The following is a 19,968-nucleotide window of genomic DNA, read 5'->3' on the forward strand; positions in this document are numbered from 1 at the left end:
TACGTCAAACAAGGCACCTTTCAGGTATAAATATTACCAATGTTGCCTTAAGCAATGGTCCTGTTGCCCGTCGCCTGAAGCTGCTGTTATGCTGATGATACCATAGCTGCTATCGCTACTGCTATCGCTGCTAACTAGCGAACGATGGTGTGGTGAACTTAGGAGCTGAACAGCCGTTCCCTGCAAGAGCCCAGCAGATGCAAGCTGCCCGCGGACGCTGTCCCCCCTCCTCCTCCTCGACGCGCTGAGAAGAGACGCTGTCTTTCTCCTGCAGAGAAATCCAGCTCCGGCGTTTCCAAGCCACTCTTGCGAGTGACTGGGATATCGAGCCCTGAGGGAGATACCAGACCTCCATCATTCTATTCCAGAGGTACGGTGTTGACTAAACCCTTAAAGAGAATTCTTGAAGCAAACCTTGGCAAAACCAACTTAAACTAAAGCTACTTACTTACTCCCCTCCCACGTATTAGGCTTAGGTCACTGGGGTAGGCCTAGTTAGAAGCACCAGTTGAGTATTTTAGCCTAATGTATATATGACTGTATATATGTTTTATTCATTTTAAACCATTGTATGGCTAAGAAACCATATCAATGCTTTGACAGTATTATCTCGCAATACTTATCTTACTGTACGTACTTTTTATAATAACAAGTCTTGCAATTGTGGCAATTCATTTCTCTTGTACGAGAAGAAAGACTGTTCAATAAATGTTACCCTTTATTGACAAACGCCCGTCTCTCTATTCTCTACATATTGTGAAAGTAATCTGCACCAACCTGACTGAGTAAAATAACTGTCTATTGTTTCACACGACCCTAGAGATCGACTCTTGATCTGAGGAGCAAAGTTGTCATGTTGCACGGTTGTTGGAAAACTGAATCCCTTCTTGTCTGTACCAGGGAAGCTGATCACTTCCTATTCAGAGAAGAAAGTTTCCAGTGACCTCTGAGCTAGTTGGTAACAAACCCAATTAAGTTTAACATAGTCAGTAGAGGCCTGGAAGATCCGCACTTCTACGTCGATACTACTGTTTATGTTATTCCAATGCGCAGGGCCTATTGGGAAAATAGGAACTACACTACATGGTGCCCAAACGTTTGGTAAGGCGATAAACTAACGCAAGACGTTAGAGTAACTCAGTCGTGCATATTTCACACAGACCCCTTTCTCCTGTAAATACTCCAATAGACGTCTGGAGTGGGTGAAAGGTTAAAATCCGCCCGAACTCAGTAGGAAGAGATTCCTATGTAAAGCTCTGGCTTATTCAACGTTGAAGGATACAGTGTTCCAAAATATTGTGCACCTAATCTTTGTCTCCTTGGAGACCAACTCTGCAAAACCTGCATTTATACAATGCCAGGAGAAAACGGAACCACTGGGGCTGCAGCAGATGCGACTCAGCAGGATCCCGACGATACGGTACCGGGTGCAATAATCATCCCGGCACATTTAAGAAAGTCTATAACGTTAAAACTTATAGAAAACGGACTGACACCACAAGGTGGTACAGTAGTCTTCGTGATAGAGGCACACGAATATCGGCAGACAGAGGTATTCTATTCATGAATAAACTTTCCAGCCGCAAACGCTAGAACAAAAGAGTTTCACTATTACAAAATAGAGAAACCACCGGAAGAGTACGCTCCTTTCGAGGAGACTGAAATCCCACTAAAATTCCAAGAGCATCTGCTCTGGTTTAATGGCGCCCTAAAACATAATGATCATATTACCAGGCTCGGTCCACTAGGTAGACCAGGAGCAACGTGGCGGTTCTAGCCAGCTACACACCACATCCGGACATTGCAAAAATGTCTAGAGAAGAGCTGCTAGTACAGCTAAAAACATTAATAAAAATACATAGGCAATTAGTCCAATATGTAATGCAGACTGCAACAGTCCAACCAGCTGTTAATGTACCACAGCTGACCCCTCATCAGGGGAACACTAATAAAATTGCACCACAGAACATACAGTCATGTCTTGGTAAAACACCCGTAAAACGGGAACAAATTCCTTTCTGGTTAGCACAGAAAATCACTCAAACAGAGCCAGTATTTCCGGATACTACCCCTATTGAGAAACACAGAATCTTGACAATCTGCCTTCCTATGGGAATCGCACCACACGTGGAGGACTGTGACACTTGGGGTACAGTCTTTGCTTCCATTTACACAAAAACGCATGGTGTTCCGTCTATGGCGGTAATACCGGATGTGCTAAAACAGATTCAGAATGAATACGGTCCAGAGCCCGCTTTAACTCTTGGTATGAAATTACTGAAAGACTTCAAGCAGGTCTCGGCTATATTATTAGCCAATATAAAGGGAGAAGCAGCATCTGTGGCGATCCGCCAGAAGTTGAAGGAAACAGATATAACAGATCAGCCAATTGAGCTTGCCAGAATCATAGAGAAATGCTATGAAGAACTAGGTAGAGACAGCTTGGGTGGGAAACCAGTTAAGCCCCAACTGCTCGAAAATCCTGAAAAATTATTTATTAAAAATAATTTAAACACTCCTAAAAAGAGCTGGGATGGAAATAAACAATCCACTCCCAAGGAAAAAGTTTTCCAGTCCAGAGGAAGGTCTCCTCGACGGAGGGAAAGAACTCCGACTCGAGAACACCAGTCTCCCCAGAGGGAGCCCTCTGAGACAAGATATAACCTTAGAAATAGGGATAATTTGAAAAAACCTGATAGATATCAAAGTATTGATACACGTCCCTCTCGATCTTTTTCGCAGAAATCGGAAAGAAGAGGACGGTCAGACCCAGGAGAGCACACCAAGTCCAAAGACAAGGAACCTGCTCAGAGTAAAAAATCTCAATTTCCAAAAAAGAAGGTAGCCAGTATTAGAGTAATCAACCATGCAGAGAATACTGAGGACACAGTTGAAAAACGGGAAGTGGGCACAGACAATGTTAGACAGTGCAGCAGAAATCAGTATAGCCCGCAAGATCTTGATGAGTCATCTGGAGACAGTGGACACGAATGAATACATTCAGGTTGAAACTGCCGACACCAGACTTAGCGAGCCCCATAAAATATACGAAATAACATTGCATATAGAGGGTAATAAGACTAGGAAAATAAAGGGTCTATTTTGAGATAAACTCTCAAAAGGCTATGATATTCTGTTAGCTGAAAAAGATTGGCCCCCAGAGTTTGTCAGGGAGTGCCCTCGTGGCGAAGAAGTGATTATGCCTGCCTTCTCGAATCACATTCCGATTCACAAAAAATATACATATGCAAGGAAATGGGCAGTAGCCCAGGCACCGGCATTATATAAAAATCATGTAGGATGGGATGAGGACTCACCTCCTCACAAAATCCAATTAAAAAGTGAACCAACTGCCCAACGGCAGTATCCCATTAAGCAATAAGCTAAAAAACAAGTCAGGGAGATCTTAGATCAACTTGAATACCAGGGGGTGATTGAAACATGCACCTCTCAAATGAACAATCCTTTGTTTCCTGTCTCCAAGCCAGACAATTCATATCGTCTAGTTTTGGACTGCAGACACCTTAATGCATGTTGCAAAACTTTTGCAGTACAAAACTCGCATAGTGCAGCCCTAATGAATAACATAGTTAGGAAAAAATATAAAACAACATTAGACATATCTAATGGTTTCTTTTGTCAAAACATTGCACCAGAAAGCAGATATTTGACCGCTTTCTCAGCATTTGGGTCACAGAAAATTTCTGTCGACTCCCACAGGGGTTCAAGAACAGCCCAGGACTATTCTCAGCTAGAGTAACAGAGTTACTACAAATATATGATGATGAGGCATTATCTTACGTAGATGATATCTATCTCACAGACGACGACTTGGATACTCACTTGAAAAGAGTGAACACCATTATACTTGGGTTCGCAGCAGAGAGTTACAAATTCAACTTTAAAAAGTCTCGAATTGCCCATCTGACAGTATTATTTTTAGGATACGAATTATCAAGTGAAGGAAGAAGCCTAGCGGACAACTTCTTAGAGAAGTGTGCTGTACTCCAAGCTCCAAAAACGCTGAAGAATTTACAATCTATACTAGGTTTTCTGAATTTCGGAAGAACTTACATTCTAAATTACGCAGAGAGGGTTAAACCTCTCTACGAACTAATTAAACCTGATTTTAAACAAATCACCTGGACTCAAAAACACACAGAAATTTTGAGATCACTGCAAACAGACATGTTAGCAAAAACAAAATTAGATACACATGACAACACACGCAATCTTGTAATCCGAGTCATCCCAGGAAGATGCGGATTCACGTACCTGACCTCTAATGAGGGAGAAAAGGTACCAATTTCAATTAAATCTCACTTGTACACACAAGCAGAAAAAACATTCAGTCCCACAGAAAGAACTGTGAAAGCAGTGCAAATTGCATTAGCAAATGAACAAGAACTAACACACGGCAAACGGATTAATATCCTCACAGCGGAATCCGCCTTCGAGGCGCTATTCAGCCCAGTAAACCTGCCTACAGTGTCACTGGATCCGAAATGGATACAGTGTGTAGATTCTCTAGGAGCGGAAGATGTGAAATACTATTTCGCCCCGCAATTCGAAGAACTGAATGATTTAGAGTATGAAGAATATCCTCTGCCAATCGAACTTCTGCCTCTCCCACAATACGCCTGTATAATCTATACAGATAGATTTGTACAGCATTTCAACGTAGAGAGCAAATCCTACGATGCAGCCTGTGCGATTGTTAAAGGTCGTTGGCTGTGCTGTAAATTCAGACCGAAAATAACAAAAACTGAATCAGTAAAGTACTGTTCGGCTCAGAGAGCTGAAATCAGATCTTTAAAGATGGCGCTCGAAAATGCAGAACGTGAATTACCGACACTTATCGTGTGCGATTCTCATTTATGCGTCAACTCTTACAATAATAAACTGCAGAGCTGGATTGAAAACGATTACAAAGATGACACAGGTGCCACAATAAAGCATAAATTGCTCTGGAAACAGGCAGCTCTTTTACAGAAAGAACTACAAAAGACTCACGTGATACACGCGCAGAGTCTTCAACGTGATGGCGTTCACGTTGCAGGGAATTCATTGGCTAATACAGCCACAGCGGAAGCAACTAAACCGGCTTCCGTAGCCACAAAAAAGCGTACAGAAAAATACATAGACGGGGAAACCATGCTGGCAGTAAAAACAACCGTAAAAGGCGACTGTGCAGCACTACCCGTGAACTATCCACTCAATTATGCATACGTAATCGATGCAAACTCCGTTCCTTTTGCTCGAATCCCTGGAGTGGGGGATAGAGTGATTCCAAACACGAACAGGAGAAAGTTATTAATAGCAGACGCACACATGGGTGAAGGTCCAAGGCACATTCAGATGAGGGAATCTCTGACTGAATTGCAATCAGTATACTGGTGGCCGGGGATGAGCGTGCAACATCAGATATATGTAAAGAACTGTCCGGACTGTGACAGGGATCGCAGTAATGAACCGGTCCTGCCTGTTGCACAGTTATCATTTATAGAGAGGGTAATGATGTCCGCAAGTCATTCAGCGTCCTATTAATCAGTTAAGACTAAAATCACTTAAATAATGTGGCCTCCAGCGCTCGGCTGACGCCAGAACGGTTATAAAAGATCTGCGAGTCTTTATCGGCACATACGCAATTACCACGTTCCATTCTGACCAGGGTCCTGCTTTTAGCTCTCGAGCTTATAGGGAGGCCATGGCCAGCATGGGAATTGGGTTGCGGTATTCTTGTCCGTCGCACCCCGAAGGGAATAGTGTGGTAGAAAGAAAAAACCGAGACATAAAGCGATCTATAACAGCGAAGGTATTAGGTTCAGGCGCTGGGTGGGTCAAACATTTAATAAGTGTCCAGACCAGTCTTAACAATTTGCCAAGAAAATCTCTAAAAGGTTTCAGCCCATACGAACTATTGTTCAGAATTAGAATGAAAATTCAGGACCTCGATAGTCAGATATCAGTGATACAAGAAAAAACAACAGACTTTGACATCAAAGATCGTTTGGCTGTTTTACAGGAACTGAATGAAACAAGAAAATCCTTAAGCAACATAAAGTTAAAGCAACAGCCAGATACCACTGATGAGGCACCACAAGCAACAGCCCCAGCAAGGCCTGTCTGGATTCCAAAGATTGGGGATCTGGTCAGAGAAAAAATCGCGGTGAAGAAGGAATTTGGGCCTTCCTACAGAAAAGCAGTCCCTGTCTTGGCAGTCACCGGAACAAGATCAGTTGTACTACCGCCCCTTGCTGGTAAAAAGGAGAACAGAGTTGTGTCTATCGACCTGGTAAAACCACAAGCATGTGGCCTATAATCAACAGTAGGCCCAGTGGACTCCCGAGAAACAACAGAATACCCAAACTTGCAACAATCCAAGAGGTTCAAACTGAAAGACTAATCACATTCGATCAGCCTGCAGTGCACAGAAAAGGACTATGCAATAATGCCATGGAACTCGTGCCTCTTGAGACACAGATTGAAACAGTTCGTCAAGAAACACCAGTCTACAATAACGTGGCATCAGAAAATGCTACCGAGAAACAAATTGAAAATCGAATTCCAACAATTGACAGAACTGCCTCTGGTTATTTCATCAACTTCGATAACTTCTCTGAAGATCAAAACGACCCCGAAGTGATGCCAGAAACAAAAAAGACTCTTAAAGAAAATACAACAGAACTCCTTCAACTAATCAAAGAATTATATCTGGATACACAGTTGATTGAGCATTGGATTATTTCAGGGGTATTCATACTCCTATTATGCCTAATTTTAGTTTTAATTTTAGGAAGGTTTATTACAATTGAATGGACACAGCAAGTCAGAACATCAACTTAGTCCTCAAACCACACAGATCATCCCACGTGAAGAAAAGAGAACTGTCAACAGTAAATGTCACAGCCATTCCAATACCCGGTGGGGTAGTATGGGAGAAAACTGACTATGAGATCTATGGTCCGGTCGAGATCCTGAAGTATCCTCATCAACTGAAGGTTTCCTTAAGTGACTTTGTAAAACAAAGTACATTCTCTGATGATTGGGACTTTAACAGTATTAATGACATGATGTCTGATTTAGTAATGTCAGCTAGATTCACAGAATATGATTATTTACAACGTTCATCTAGTTATGAGCAGACATTCTGCTACACACATTATGGTGATCATTATTTGCATAAATCTGCACAGCCTAGAAATGTTTTTAAGTATAATCAATGGGAACATTGTGCAACACCACCGAAAAGCAGTTCTAAAACATTCTTTGAGAAAGTCAAGTACTTCTCAGGGTTTAACACCAGTGATGCAGAAACGTTTTATTACAAACTGTTAGATAAAACAGGAATGAAAACGATGCTGACAAATTCTAAATTGATATATTCAAAAGCATTTTATGAAAAAATGATGACATTTGGTTTTGATTATTGGAAAAATAACATTGAAACAAAAACAACTTGGGGTACAAAAGATTGGCAGGTACAAGGCCTAGAAGCACTATTTAGAACCTGCATGATACCAGAACAAATGATGTTTTTAAATGACACAATTCACCAAACATCCTGTCTTGGCCTAGCTAAGATCAAAGACCTTAACACACCGTCTATTCCAAAGCCAATACCTGAAAATGCAACAACAGATATTGAGATAGACGTAACTAAAATTTTACATTTTAACAGAACAAATCCTGATTGGAAAAAGTGGTTAATCTGGCCTACTGACACAAACAACTGTCAAGATAGATTCCTGAACAAAACACAGGGGTTAAAAATGACCAGACAAGACTCTAGATATTCCCAGAGACAACATCCAGGGATAGTAACAACATACAGTGTAGGGAAACTCTGCCTTGAATGGCTAGGATCATCCACACTGGCTGAAATTAAGCAACACTTATCTTTACTTAAAGATGGTGCTGATTTGCGCGATTTCATTCTTGGACCACGCAAACAGCGTCAAAAGCGTTTCATAGCGACCAGTATCTATGCTGCGTACAACGAGGCTTGGAAAGTCACACAAATTGAAACAGCAGAAAAAATACGAGAAATTGATCGTATTCATTTGGAAAAATCACTTTCTGTAGTGGACAATGGGTTAATGACTCTGTCCTCCAGAATATATTTGTTGGACAATATTGTATCTTCTGCCTTTGACATAATAGACAGAGACTTGCTAATGTTACAGCATGGCCAGTCACAATTACGTTCTATTGTACAATTAGGCTGGACGCTGCAAAATCTTCGTTCAGGCTATGTGCCTTGGCGTTTAATCAACACAACGTCATTGTTTTCCATTTTTAACCTTACTGATAAACAAATCAGTTTGGCACAGAAAGGAGCAGACTATACAATCCTGAGCATCGAAAAACTTGAGAGATTACCATTGACAATGTCAGAAAGTCCTGTCATTGAATGGATAATACACGGAATTATCACTATTCCGATAACAACTTTCCGATTTAAAAAGTGCCTTGAGTACATACCTACTGGCCAGTATGAATGATTGGGTAAAGGTTATGTTAAGTCAGCATGGAAATTACCATACACACATTCATGCTACAGTGACAGCGACAAAAATGTATTTCTTAGTGGTGAAAACTGTAAACGTTCACTAAGCGGTATACTTTTGTGCCAAGGTATTAATTTACACGGAGCTTGTGATGGAAATTCTAACAACCTTTCATGCCACCAGCTTGTCACACCTGCAACTCAGATAGAGCCCTTCTTTATGCAACTCGCGAATGGGAGTTACATTCTAAGAACGGATCACAGATGTTGTGGCCTTGTTCCAGGGAAAAGTTATCTAGTAAGCGTAACTTCCATGGTCAAATGCTGTATGCAAGCATTGTTCCCGAGCGGGCCTGGAGACACAGAGATTCCCATCTGGCCTCGTCTGAATCTCTATTCTATACGAATTGATACTTTAAGCAAAATGAAGTCTGTGGTTTTGCAGACAACAGTGCCCATAACGTCATCAAAAGAGACGTATGATCTCCTAGTTGCAAGGACAGCTACGGAGGTTCATGACCTTTTATCAACAAATTGCCCCGTGCATTTCGTAGAAATGTTGAGGCAACTCCTTAACATGTCTAGTGCCACAGGCATCCCAGGCATATTTAAGACAATTTTTAAGGGACTGCTAACACCATTTCAAGCAATTCTGGGAATCGTTCCAAATTTTGTCCACTCTGTTTTTGGCGGCATACCCCTATTTTTGGGACTTGTAGCAGGGATTTTATTTTTGACCCTCCTGCTTCGTTATGGCAAGCCACAGCTTAGACACGACTCCTATGGGAATGGAAGAGACAATCCTAGCAATGCGCTACCGGGACAGAATAACTAACGTCCTTGGATTGGCCAGGCTGAGAGATCTAAACATGACCTGGTTCCTTTCATTCAGACCTATATGGCAATCCTGCATCTTACCTGTGCTACGATGTATGCTATGCGGAGATGAATGCGTGTTGGACACCTTTCTTGCACTTCCATCAGCAGTACCAATGGATGTCGATACTTTTCTCAGTCCGATAAAGGCTCACGCATTGTGTTGTCCCCAGCGGCTACCAATCCTGATGACGGCATTCGTGGAGACTCCTGTACTACGACCAAGTGGTAACAGTGGAGCGAGTGACAAAAGCAACGTCATCCAGGTACAACGATCCGTGAGCATTGCTGATCCCGCCTTTGATGACAGCAATCATTTTCACACCTGCCAAGTTACAGCACTATCGAATTTGGTTGAACTGTCACCTGAATTTGTAGACCAATTCTTCGAGAGCCTGTCTGATATGATGTTCTCACCCGAACAGAAACAATAACTTTAGAAAAGCATTCCGACACACAGCGTTCCCATGAACTCTGAATTCGGCCTTCAGTTTTGAACAACAAAAACTGCTAAAAGCGTTGGAACTCTATTTCCCCGTTCAAGCAATAATTCTTTTGAATTGAACACTTTTTAATATTCACCTTTTTTTGGCACGAAAAATTCTTTGCTTAAAGTAAAAACTATTCTTAGAGAACAGAAGCTTCAACTTCTATTTCTACACACATCTAGAGACATAGCTACTTTGCACCAGCCTCTAGCACATGTTATTGCAATGCATTTATATGTGATGATTTATCTCGCCCTTCTTCTGTTTCAGAGATATTTCATGTGTAATTCTTTTTGCATAATCGTTCATTGATTTCATATGCTATAATTTTTGAATGATTTCTATGCTTCAAAAACGTACAGTACCTAAATTTTCACGTATTACAAATACGCCTATTTCAAATGCATATATGTATTTTGGGGTGGGCAATGTTACACATGCATCTTATTGCTCTAGTTTTAGTAATTTGATGGACATGAATTCGTGGAGTGGGTGTTGCGTTCTAATCTAGGACCCTGATCTACCCTATGACCTTTGTGCCCCTATACGGCTATAATCCATTTATTTCCCTATAATGGCATAAACGTTCAAGTGTGATATTTCAGAAACTCGTCTCTGGCCTCACACGATCAGAGCCACATTCCTGTGCAGCTTCCTCTGCAGCTCATTAGTGAATGACACATCAGAAGCCACTATCTGAGATTCCTAGATTAACACTCCGAGTTCTTCAACAAGATAAAAACTCAGCAAACCTGGAAATCCCCGCTTGCTGTGTTTTGATTAGTAATAGAACTCTAATGAGCAACTGATAGGCGATCACTTCCTAGTGACATCTTTATTGACATCTTATGTCCAGCAAACTTACGTCAAACAAGGCACCTTTCAGGTATAAATATTACCAACGTTGCCTTAAGCAATGGTCCTGTTGCCCGTCGCCTGAAGCTGCTGTTATGCTGATGATACCATAGCTGCTATCGCTACTGCTATCGCTGCTAACTAGCGAACGATGGTGTGGTGAACTTAGGAGCTGAACAGCCGTCCCCTGCAAGAGCCCAGCAGATGCAAGCTGCCCGCGTACGCTGTCCCCCCTCCTCCTCCTCGACGCGCTGAGAAGAGACGCTGTCTTTCTCCTGCAGAGAAATCCAGCTCCGGCGTTTCCAAGCCACTCTTGCGAGTGACTGGGATATCGAGCCTTGAGGGAGATACCAGACCTCCATCATTCTATTCCAGAGGTATGGTGTTGACTAAACCCTTAAAGAGAATTCTTGAAGCAAACCTTGGCAAAACCAACTTAAACTAAAGCTACTTACTTACTCCCCTCCCACGTATTAGGCTTAGGTCAGGTACACTGGGGTAGGCGTAGTTAGAAGTACCAGTTGAGTATTTTAGCCTAATGTATATATGACTGTATATATGTTGTATTCATTTTAAACCATTGTATGGCTAAGAAACCATATCAATGCTTTTACAGTATTATCTCGCAATACTTATCTTACTGTACGTACTTTTTATAATAACAAGTCTTGCAATTGTGGCAATTCATTTCTCTTGTACGAGAAGAAAGACTGTTCAATAAATGTTACCCTTTATTGACAAACGCCCATCTCTCTATTCTCTACATATTGTGAAAGTAATCTGCACCAACCTGACTGAATAAAATAACTGTCTATTGTTTAACACGACCCTAGAGATCGACTCTTGATCTGAGGAGCAAAGTTGTCATGTTGCACGGTTGTTGGAAAACTGAATCCCTTCTTGTCTGTACCAGGGAAGCTGATCACTTCCTATTCAGAGAAGAAAGTTTCCAGTGACCTCTGAGCTAGTTGGTAACAAACCCAATTAAGTTTAACATAGTCAGTAGAGGCCTGGAAGATCCGCACTTCTACGTCGATACTACTGTTTATGTTATTCCAATGCGCAGGGCCTATTGGGAAAATAGGAACTACACTACAGACTTAGGCCCCTTCTATCCGACCTGATCTACTCCGACCAATGCGGGTTCATGCCTGCCAGAGGCACCCGCCATTGCATTCGCCGCCTCCATCTTGCGCTGGCCCATCGGCATCGTCTATCCCCGTACCTGGCGCTTCTCCTCGTGGACTTTGAGAAGGCCTTCAACACGGTGGATTGGGGGTATCTAAGGGATGTTCTGGAACGCATGGGTTTCGGCCTTCCCTTCCGCCATTTGATTCAGGTCCTTTATAACCACCCTATTGCTCATTTCTTGGTTAACGGTTCACTTTCTGAACCGTTCCCGATCCGGAGGGGCACCCAACAGGGTTGCCCACTCTACCCACTCCTATTCACTTTGGCAATGGAGCCTCTGGCGGCGCTGATCCGGCAGGACTCCCGGATCTGGGGATGGACGTGGGATAGGAGCCAGGTGGATAAAATCCCCTTGTACGCGGATGATGTTCTCCTGTACTTAGCCGACCCGGAGCACTCGGGACCTCGGTCTTTATTGGCTCTCTCCGAGTTCGAACAGGTCTCGGGCCTCAATCCAACGAAGTCCACCCTGGTTCCCTCTTCACCCCTTCACCCCTCCTGGGAGTGTTTCGATTGGCAGGACATGATCCCTCTTCGGAGGCAGTCATTTAAGTATCTGGGAGTGTGGGTGACCCTTCTGCTGTTGCTGGAGTGGGCCCTTAACATTACTCCCCTGGTCACCCGGATTAAAACTGATCTTAGGAACTGGCATTCTCTCCCCCTTAACCCGTGAGCAGAAGTGCTCTTTTTAAAATGATGATCCTCCCCTGCTTTCTTTATATCCTACAGAACATCTCGGTCCACCTCCCCAGTAGTTGGTTTAGAGAGCTCGATGGCACACTCATTCGGTTTTTGTGGGGTGGTGGAAGGTCGCATATGTCCTTGTCCCACTGCCGGATTCCCCTCCCTTCGACGGTGGTATGGGAGTCACTAACCTCCATTTTTACTATTTAGCTACCAAGCTCATAGTGATCCATGACTGGTTCGCGGGCGGCTTGGTGACCTGGGACTGGAAGCTGACTAGGCAGACGCCCCTTTGGCATGGCATGGCACCTGGTTGGGTGAGGTCTCATCCCTGAAAGGCTTCCATCTGTGAGACTTTGTGAGGATAACACAACTTGGGGACGTGTGGGTAGGGGACCATATGCGCTCCTTTTCTGATCTGCAACATAGACACAATCTTCTACACTCCCAGTTCTACAAATACTTGCAGCTCCGTCACGCTCTTCACATACACCTCCCAACGCCCACCTCCCTCCCGGAAGTTATCCCCCTAGAGGCACAATTCATGATGGGTAAAGGGGGGTGTCCCGTATATACCGCGCCCTGGTAAATAATTGACCTGCATCTCTGGACTGACTTAGGGAGCAATGGGAGGGATAGGTGGGTCCTCTGGACGAAGTGGACTGGTGTGACGCCCTTATGGCGCCCAAAACACTGATCACATCTTCCAAGCTATGACTGGTCCAGCTTTACTATCTCCACGCGGCCTACCTCACCCCAGCGAGTCTTTTTCGGGCTGGTATAAGAGCCTCCCTGGAGTGCGCGCGCTGCTCTGGTGCGCCAGCCGACTTCTACCATATGGTGTGGTTATACCCGGCCTTGAATTTGTTCTGGGGGGGGTGGAGCAAGAGCTCACGCAAGTCTTGGGTTGGGTGGTTCCCCACGACCCGAAACACTTACTATTGGGGGTGTTCAATGGCTTAGATGGCTCCCGGGCTGATAAGCGCTTCCTGGGAACAGCACTAGCTGTGGCGAAACGGGATATAGCGGTTAGGTGGGCACAAGGGGTGTGGACTGGTGTGGGGTGCAGGGGGAGTCCTTCTTTGAGGCTCGGGGATGCCCAGAGATGTTCAACAAAGTATGGGGCAAATGGTTTGGCCTACTTCCGCCCTGAGGGGCTCCAGTCTGTTCTGTCGGTCTGTTATCACGGGACTATCTTCCTATTCAGAAGTGACAACTGTGAATTGTGTTGTCCTCAGGGGGGATCATGGGTTGTTAATTGTGATATGTAACTTGATACCAATGAATTTTGTTTGTACCAAATATTTTAATAAAAATTTGATTATAAAAAAAAAAAGAATATTAAAATCTTGCACAAGCAATCATCTACCATTTTGGTAGATTTGTATTTGTATTATGCCACAGTTAGGTTGGTAGGGAGAAGGAGAATGTTAGACAAGTAAAATTAATGGAACAATCACAAATTTTCATATTTGGGAGTATAAAGAAATATTTTAAATGGTCATTTCCACCATGGATATGTTAAATGCCCTCTAAAAAAATATGTTTAAAAATACTGCAGGACATAAAAAGGACCAGTTTTACATTTCTGGATTCCACTCCAAACTCACCTGTACAGCATGTTGTAGTTTTTACCATTCTCACAAGCTACAGTGATGCTGCTCTGAAGAAAAGACAAAAAACAATCACATATTTCTTTTACTACACATCTCAAATTAATCTGATGAGCTGATGGCTGAGGTACTAGAATGGGACTTTTAGACTCACTGTACCTACCGTTACACCATCCAGGTCCAGCTTCAACCAGCACCAGTGATGCAGGGGTATGGTGAAGTGAGTCTTGAATGCAGAAGGCCTTCCTGACCTCATCATGATCTGCACATGTAGGACACCTGGTACCGCCAACAGAGAAAGAAAGAAGAGATGCTAAGCAAAAAGAAATAATGGAAAAGTGATACTGGAACAAATGAGAAGAGACCAAGACAGAGCTCTTCTTCTGCTTGCTCAGTAGACCATTGACAGAAACGAAGGCCACTGCAGGCACCGATACATAGAGTTGTTGATGACCGCTTTGGTCCTCAAGACATCTTTGGTATCCCTCCAGGGTACAGGCGCATTGGATCCATGCCGGATTTTTATGATAACAAATAAATAGTTACATAATTTCCACTTAGACTCATTGCATATAAATGTATCTTTGGTGGCTGTTCTGACTGGCATGGATCCACCCCCACACACCATGTAGATGAGGCCCCCGATTTAGATGTCTGTGAAATATTTATTTTTCACAGTATCATTTTATACCTGTTATGAAAGGCGAATCAAAAAGTGGTCCTTACTCTTTGGTGAGCATTTGTAGTTACATAATAGAGTTAGTTCTTCGCAAAGTTAAAACCAAGCTGCGTCAAATCATCTAAAGGGTACCAGAGGAAACCCCATGGATGACTGGTGCTTTGTGGCTGATCTTCTTTAATAGGGCTGGGTGTAATTCGGATTAGGGGTTCTTTACTACACCTATGTGAATGGTAAAAAATGTGACATGCCAACGCCACTGGTGACGTTCTGTGCTTGAAAAAATAAACAAAACATTCCCTTCACCTGACCAAGTTTTCTGATTCCCAGCTGGAAGTCCGAATGAGGGCTCGTTTGAAGCTTGAATATAAGTCAGGGCTCCAGGACACTGGATACATTCTCTCAAATGTCCTCCTCTGCCACTCGGTGTGCACTGATTACAAGAATTGGTAGTGCCCAGGCAGGCCCAGGCAGGCCCAGCCTGAGGACCCCGGGGACCTGGATTCTTTCTGCAATGTTGCAAAGTGCTGGGGATGGAGACCCGCAGGTCCAGGTAATTCTCACCTGCTTACCTTCGATAGGAAGCTTTGACTGGTCCTGGGGTCAAAGACCCAGCAGTCCTGGGGGTAGACGCCCCCAGCCCTGGGCTCTGTTCGATGGCCCAACTGTTCACTTGGAACCCGGGATGGGAACCCTGAGGTCCAAGGAGACCTCCCCTTTGGCCCGGGATATAAAGCTTTTTCTGGACCCCGGGACGGAGCCCTGACTACCCCAGGGTGGAACCCCCCAGCCCTTGGTTCGCAGATCCGACCCGCCATGTCACAAAGTTCCCGGGACAGGGTACCAGAGGTCAAGGGAAATCTCCCCCACTTGTCTGGGTTCACAAGGCTCTGACCGGGCCTCCGGTCAGACCCCGGTAAGCCCTGGGGTGGAATACCCCAGCTCTGGGCTTCATTCCCTTTACCACCTTATTTCAAAGAGCCCCTCCTTGCCCAGGATAAGAAGTACTGACCAGGTTTTGAAACAGAGCTCCTGTAGGTTCTGGGTTGAAAGCTCCCGGCCCTGGGCTCTCTTCTCCAGCCTGCTGTGTCACAAAGTGCACAGGATTAGGTACCGGAGGATTGAGGAGGTTGCCACTGCTTGTCTGGGTTCATAAGTTCTGAATGGGTCCCATGTCAGATCCACAGAGGGCCCTGGGGGGGAAGAACCTAGCCCTGGGCTCCATTCCCTTGCCCACTATGTCTCAGAATTCCTCCAAGGGGGGCCTGAAGGCCTGCAAAGTCCTCCCCTGTGTTTCCGGAATGGGAAGCTCTGACCCGATCCAGGACAAAGCTCGGCCGAGATGCAAAGCTAGCACTGTACTCTGATTGATTTAGTTCAGAAGCTCTTTCTGGGCCCGAGGTCCAGCTGGCCAAGGGGTGGAAGCCCCTGGTCTAAGGCTTCCTCCCCCATACTGCTGTGTCACAAAGTGCCCGGACGGGGTCCATGAATGCCCCGTTGTTTGTCTGGGTTCAGATGCTGTAACCAAGCCTAGGGTCAGAGCTCCATGAGTCCCACTCTTCCATAGGCCATTGAGTGATTCCCAGCTCGGGCTCTGAGAACCCAGGTCTTAGAGTCCCTGTCCTCCCCACAGAGGAACAGACTCCTTTTTTCCTTTTTAAAAATAAGATGGACGCAACTAGAAGGTTGTCCTCCGCGTCCAGGCATCTGGTTGCACACCATGTGTTCCAATAGGGAGACAAGATGCCCAGGCTACCCTGGAATTCCCAAAGAGGGCTCATTTGACCAGTGGTGGCCGCTAGAAGGGAAAAGTGGTGGGCAGTGCAGGGTACAGAAAAACATACAAATAAAATATACCTGCAGCCTGCCACCAGTCGCCTCGCTGCCTCTTCAGCTCCCGATGATGCACAGACAGGCCTCCAGACTCCCCTGCTCTAATCAAGGTGCTGCTCTAATGCTGGTATTACCCACCCCCTGTTGTTTAATTATTTCAGGGGTGCAACAGGGTGTCCTTTAGACACCCTCGCACCCTTGAAATTGCATTCTCAATTTGCGATTCTCTAATTGCTAACAGCAAATTGAGAATGACTTCCCATTCATTCCTATGGGCCTACTGGCCAATAGGAATAAATGGGGAGGTATTCCTTAAGTGCGAATCGCAATTTGAGATTAGGAATTAAGGAATATGTAGGATTTGCATAATTGATTGCAAATCCTACATACATAGCATTTTGCGATTCTCAAGTAGCGATTCGCAAAAAATCGCTATTTGAGAATCGCAAAAGAGGATTTTGATACATATGGCCCTAAATTCTTTAATCTAGATTTCAAAAATCTGTGGTCAAATTCATGGACCTAGTTGGTTTCATCTGGACTTTAGTCTATGGGAAAGCTGATGACACAAGTAAAATGAGGAAACTGCAATTATTTAACCCCTTCGATGCTGCTGACGGAACGGTTCCGTCATGCACGTCGGGTGAGCTGTGCGGATGACGGAACCGTTCCGTCATGACTCCGCCCACGCAAGGCGGAGTCAGCATGGGCGGGGAATTCGCGCCGCACGGAAGCGGTTAAGAAAGCGAACAATCATTTTTCCTAATGTTTCATTTTGTGTGTGTTAATGTTAATCAGGAATTGGAGTTCTTTTTGCCTGAACGGAGCTATGCAAAACTCAACAGCCAAAATGTTTGGACCAATAAAGTAAAAGTTGGTAGTTGAAGTACTCCGTCTTAGTTATCACCTCCAAGACCCATCTTTTATTCTCCTTGAGAAAACTGATTTTCGTACAGTTCCTCTAGTATATCTCTACAGTGTACATTTGTGCTAAGAAACCTGGGTACCTTACCTGTGTCCATCAAGAGCACAGCTGGAGAGGCGTAGTTGTTCTGCAGATCTAGATGGTACAGAACCCCACAGTACTCAAGGGGGCAGTAGCCCAATAGGTACATCCAGGTGGTAAAGGTGCAGCTATCGCGAGACAAGAGGAGAAAGGAAAAATTAGCACAAATAAAGGGAGATTTATCAAAGAGCACACACCATGCACAGAAAAACCATACTTCAGGAGGAACTGAGTGAAGCTTTGGTTGTCAATATCTTGTAATACCTGGAATACAAGTGCCTCCCACTCAAGGGGCAGAGAAGAAGGAAGAGATAGGTGGAAATATTGTGACAAAAGGAGAAAGGAGGGACTTGCAAGAGTGATACAGGAATAAGGAGTGTCTGGTAATGGATGAAATGAGCATGAGGTGGAATCAAAACTTTGAGCCCCAACACTTTTTCTCTTGGAAATTAAGCACTGGTTCTGGACATGTTGCTGTTCAAAAGATGTTTGGAAGAACCTGGGGATTCTCACTGATTTCTGTCTGTTATTAGCTTGTAAGAAGGTCAGATAGTCAAGACAAGATTTTTTTCATCTAAACAGCTAAAGTAGATGTTCCTCTATTTGACAGTCAAAACCCAAACCACCATATAGATAGCACTTTCAAGACTGGACTATGCCAAAGGGTTCATCTGCGCTCCTCTGCCTTTCTACCAAAATGACTTCTGCTATGTGGTAGTCAGACCGGTCACAGGCACCACAATAAGACTCATATTACCCCAGGTCTGAATGTCCTGATAGGGCTCCAGGTGAAGAATTGTGTGATGCTTAAGGTTCTGTGTGTGGCTCACTGGACTGTTCATGATAACAGGATTAGACGCTGGCCTGCTTCTTACTTTCAGCCAATGCAAATCGGGTGGTCTTTATTTGGTCTCCTAATAAATCTTTTTTTATGATCAAACATTGGGTGAGTCCAGGGGTTTTGGCATAGTTCTGAGTGTGTGACTTCTCAAACAACGATGCACACATTTTGTACATTTTTGTCTTTACGTCGTGAAGGATGAGAGCAGGAACTTAAGAGTAGTTGCTGTAAAGTTGAGAGAGGATGACCTGAGCCTTCAGGCTGGTGTTGAACAGCTGCATTACTTAGAGGTGGCCAAGGTGCAAGTACTAGTGCATGGGTCTCAGGAGACTAAATGACTGACATCCTGATGTGGAGCAGGTGGCTTGATGAAGTGATTTTAGGTTGTAATTTTCTGGTAGAGGATTCTAGTGGTGGAGCAGGGAGATGGGATCTATGTGCACATTTCATCAGATATGGGTCACAGGACAGCTGATCTGGCAGGGCCTGCTTCTGCCCCTGAGTGCAGCTGACTCCTGGAGGAAACCCAACACATACCTGGCAGACTAATTAGAACCTAAGACCCATACTCCAACCCATGTAGGAATGTATTTGGAATGTGATACACCCCATACTAAACTCCCCTCACCGCTGATGCATACAGCCGTAGCATGGTTTTGCTTCTCTTTCAGCAATCAAAGGGAGTGCCTCCGCTTGGAAGTCCTGTGATTTGCAGCTGCTTTCCTGCCCTACCTCTTCTTTGTGGTCCTACTTATGGCAGAGCCTATCTCAGCCAGACTATCTCTCTGGTGCCCTGGGAGGAAGTGGAAGTGACTCTCCTTATCTCCTCCTTTCCCCTTTCTTTTGGTCTGCATGTGATTGTCATTTCATTTGAGTGTCTTTAGTTTGAGCATGTCAATCTACAATAACATGGTGGTATTCAATAAACAACAAGGTTTTACTACAGCCCAACACATTTATACCTTTTTTTTTGGAGAGTGGCAATGTAGAATCTGTAAAAGGTTGGCAGATGTACAATTCTCAACTCTGGTGGCACTACTGACTTATTTATGGTGCCTTAGGCGATGGAAACACTGCTATTGGATACATCTGCATTTCCACCATGGGCTCCACCAGTGTAACTCTGCCAGATTAGAGGGAGCCTCAGCCGTCGCAATTAGGGTGACTGGGCTGCCACCATTGTGCTGGCCTACATTCCTTTCAGGAAAAGGCTGGAATGGTGACCCTACAGTGCTCTGATATAAGGAACCTCATACTTTGGGAGGGATGTTCAGTTCCCATCTTTACATACAACGCTGAGAGATCTCTACCCGGATGGGCGCTTGATTCAAGTTCAAGGCATCTCCAACTGACCTGATCATACCCCACTTAATACTTTTAAGTATTATAGACT

The 19,968-nt window shown here is 44.3% G+C and overlaps 1 protein-coding gene across 1 annotated transcript in view; it reads right to left on the reverse strand.

Moving 5' to 3' along the window:
- Positions 1-19,968, reverse strand: part of LOC147693543 (protein sel-1 homolog 3-like) — a 413,447-nt gene that overhangs the window by 186,365 nt on the left and 207,114 nt on the right. Inside the window, exons 5-7 of the mRNA XM_086933234.1 lie at positions 17,741-17,862; positions 14,380-14,495; positions 14,214-14,266 (exon numbers count right to left, since the gene is read on the reverse strand). Coding sequence (XP_086789360.1) covers positions 14,214-14,266; positions 14,380-14,495; positions 17,741-17,862 — 291 coding nt within the window. The remainder of the gene's footprint in view (positions 1-14,213; positions 14,267-14,379; positions 14,496-17,740; positions 17,863-19,968) is intronic.

The sequence above is a fragment of the Lissotriton vulgaris genome, chromosome 8, assembly GCF_964263255.1.
Source record: "Lissotriton vulgaris chromosome 8, aLisVul1.2, whole genome shotgun sequence".
Taxonomy (NCBI): Eukaryota; Metazoa; Chordata; class Amphibia; order Caudata; family Salamandridae; genus Lissotriton; species Lissotriton vulgaris.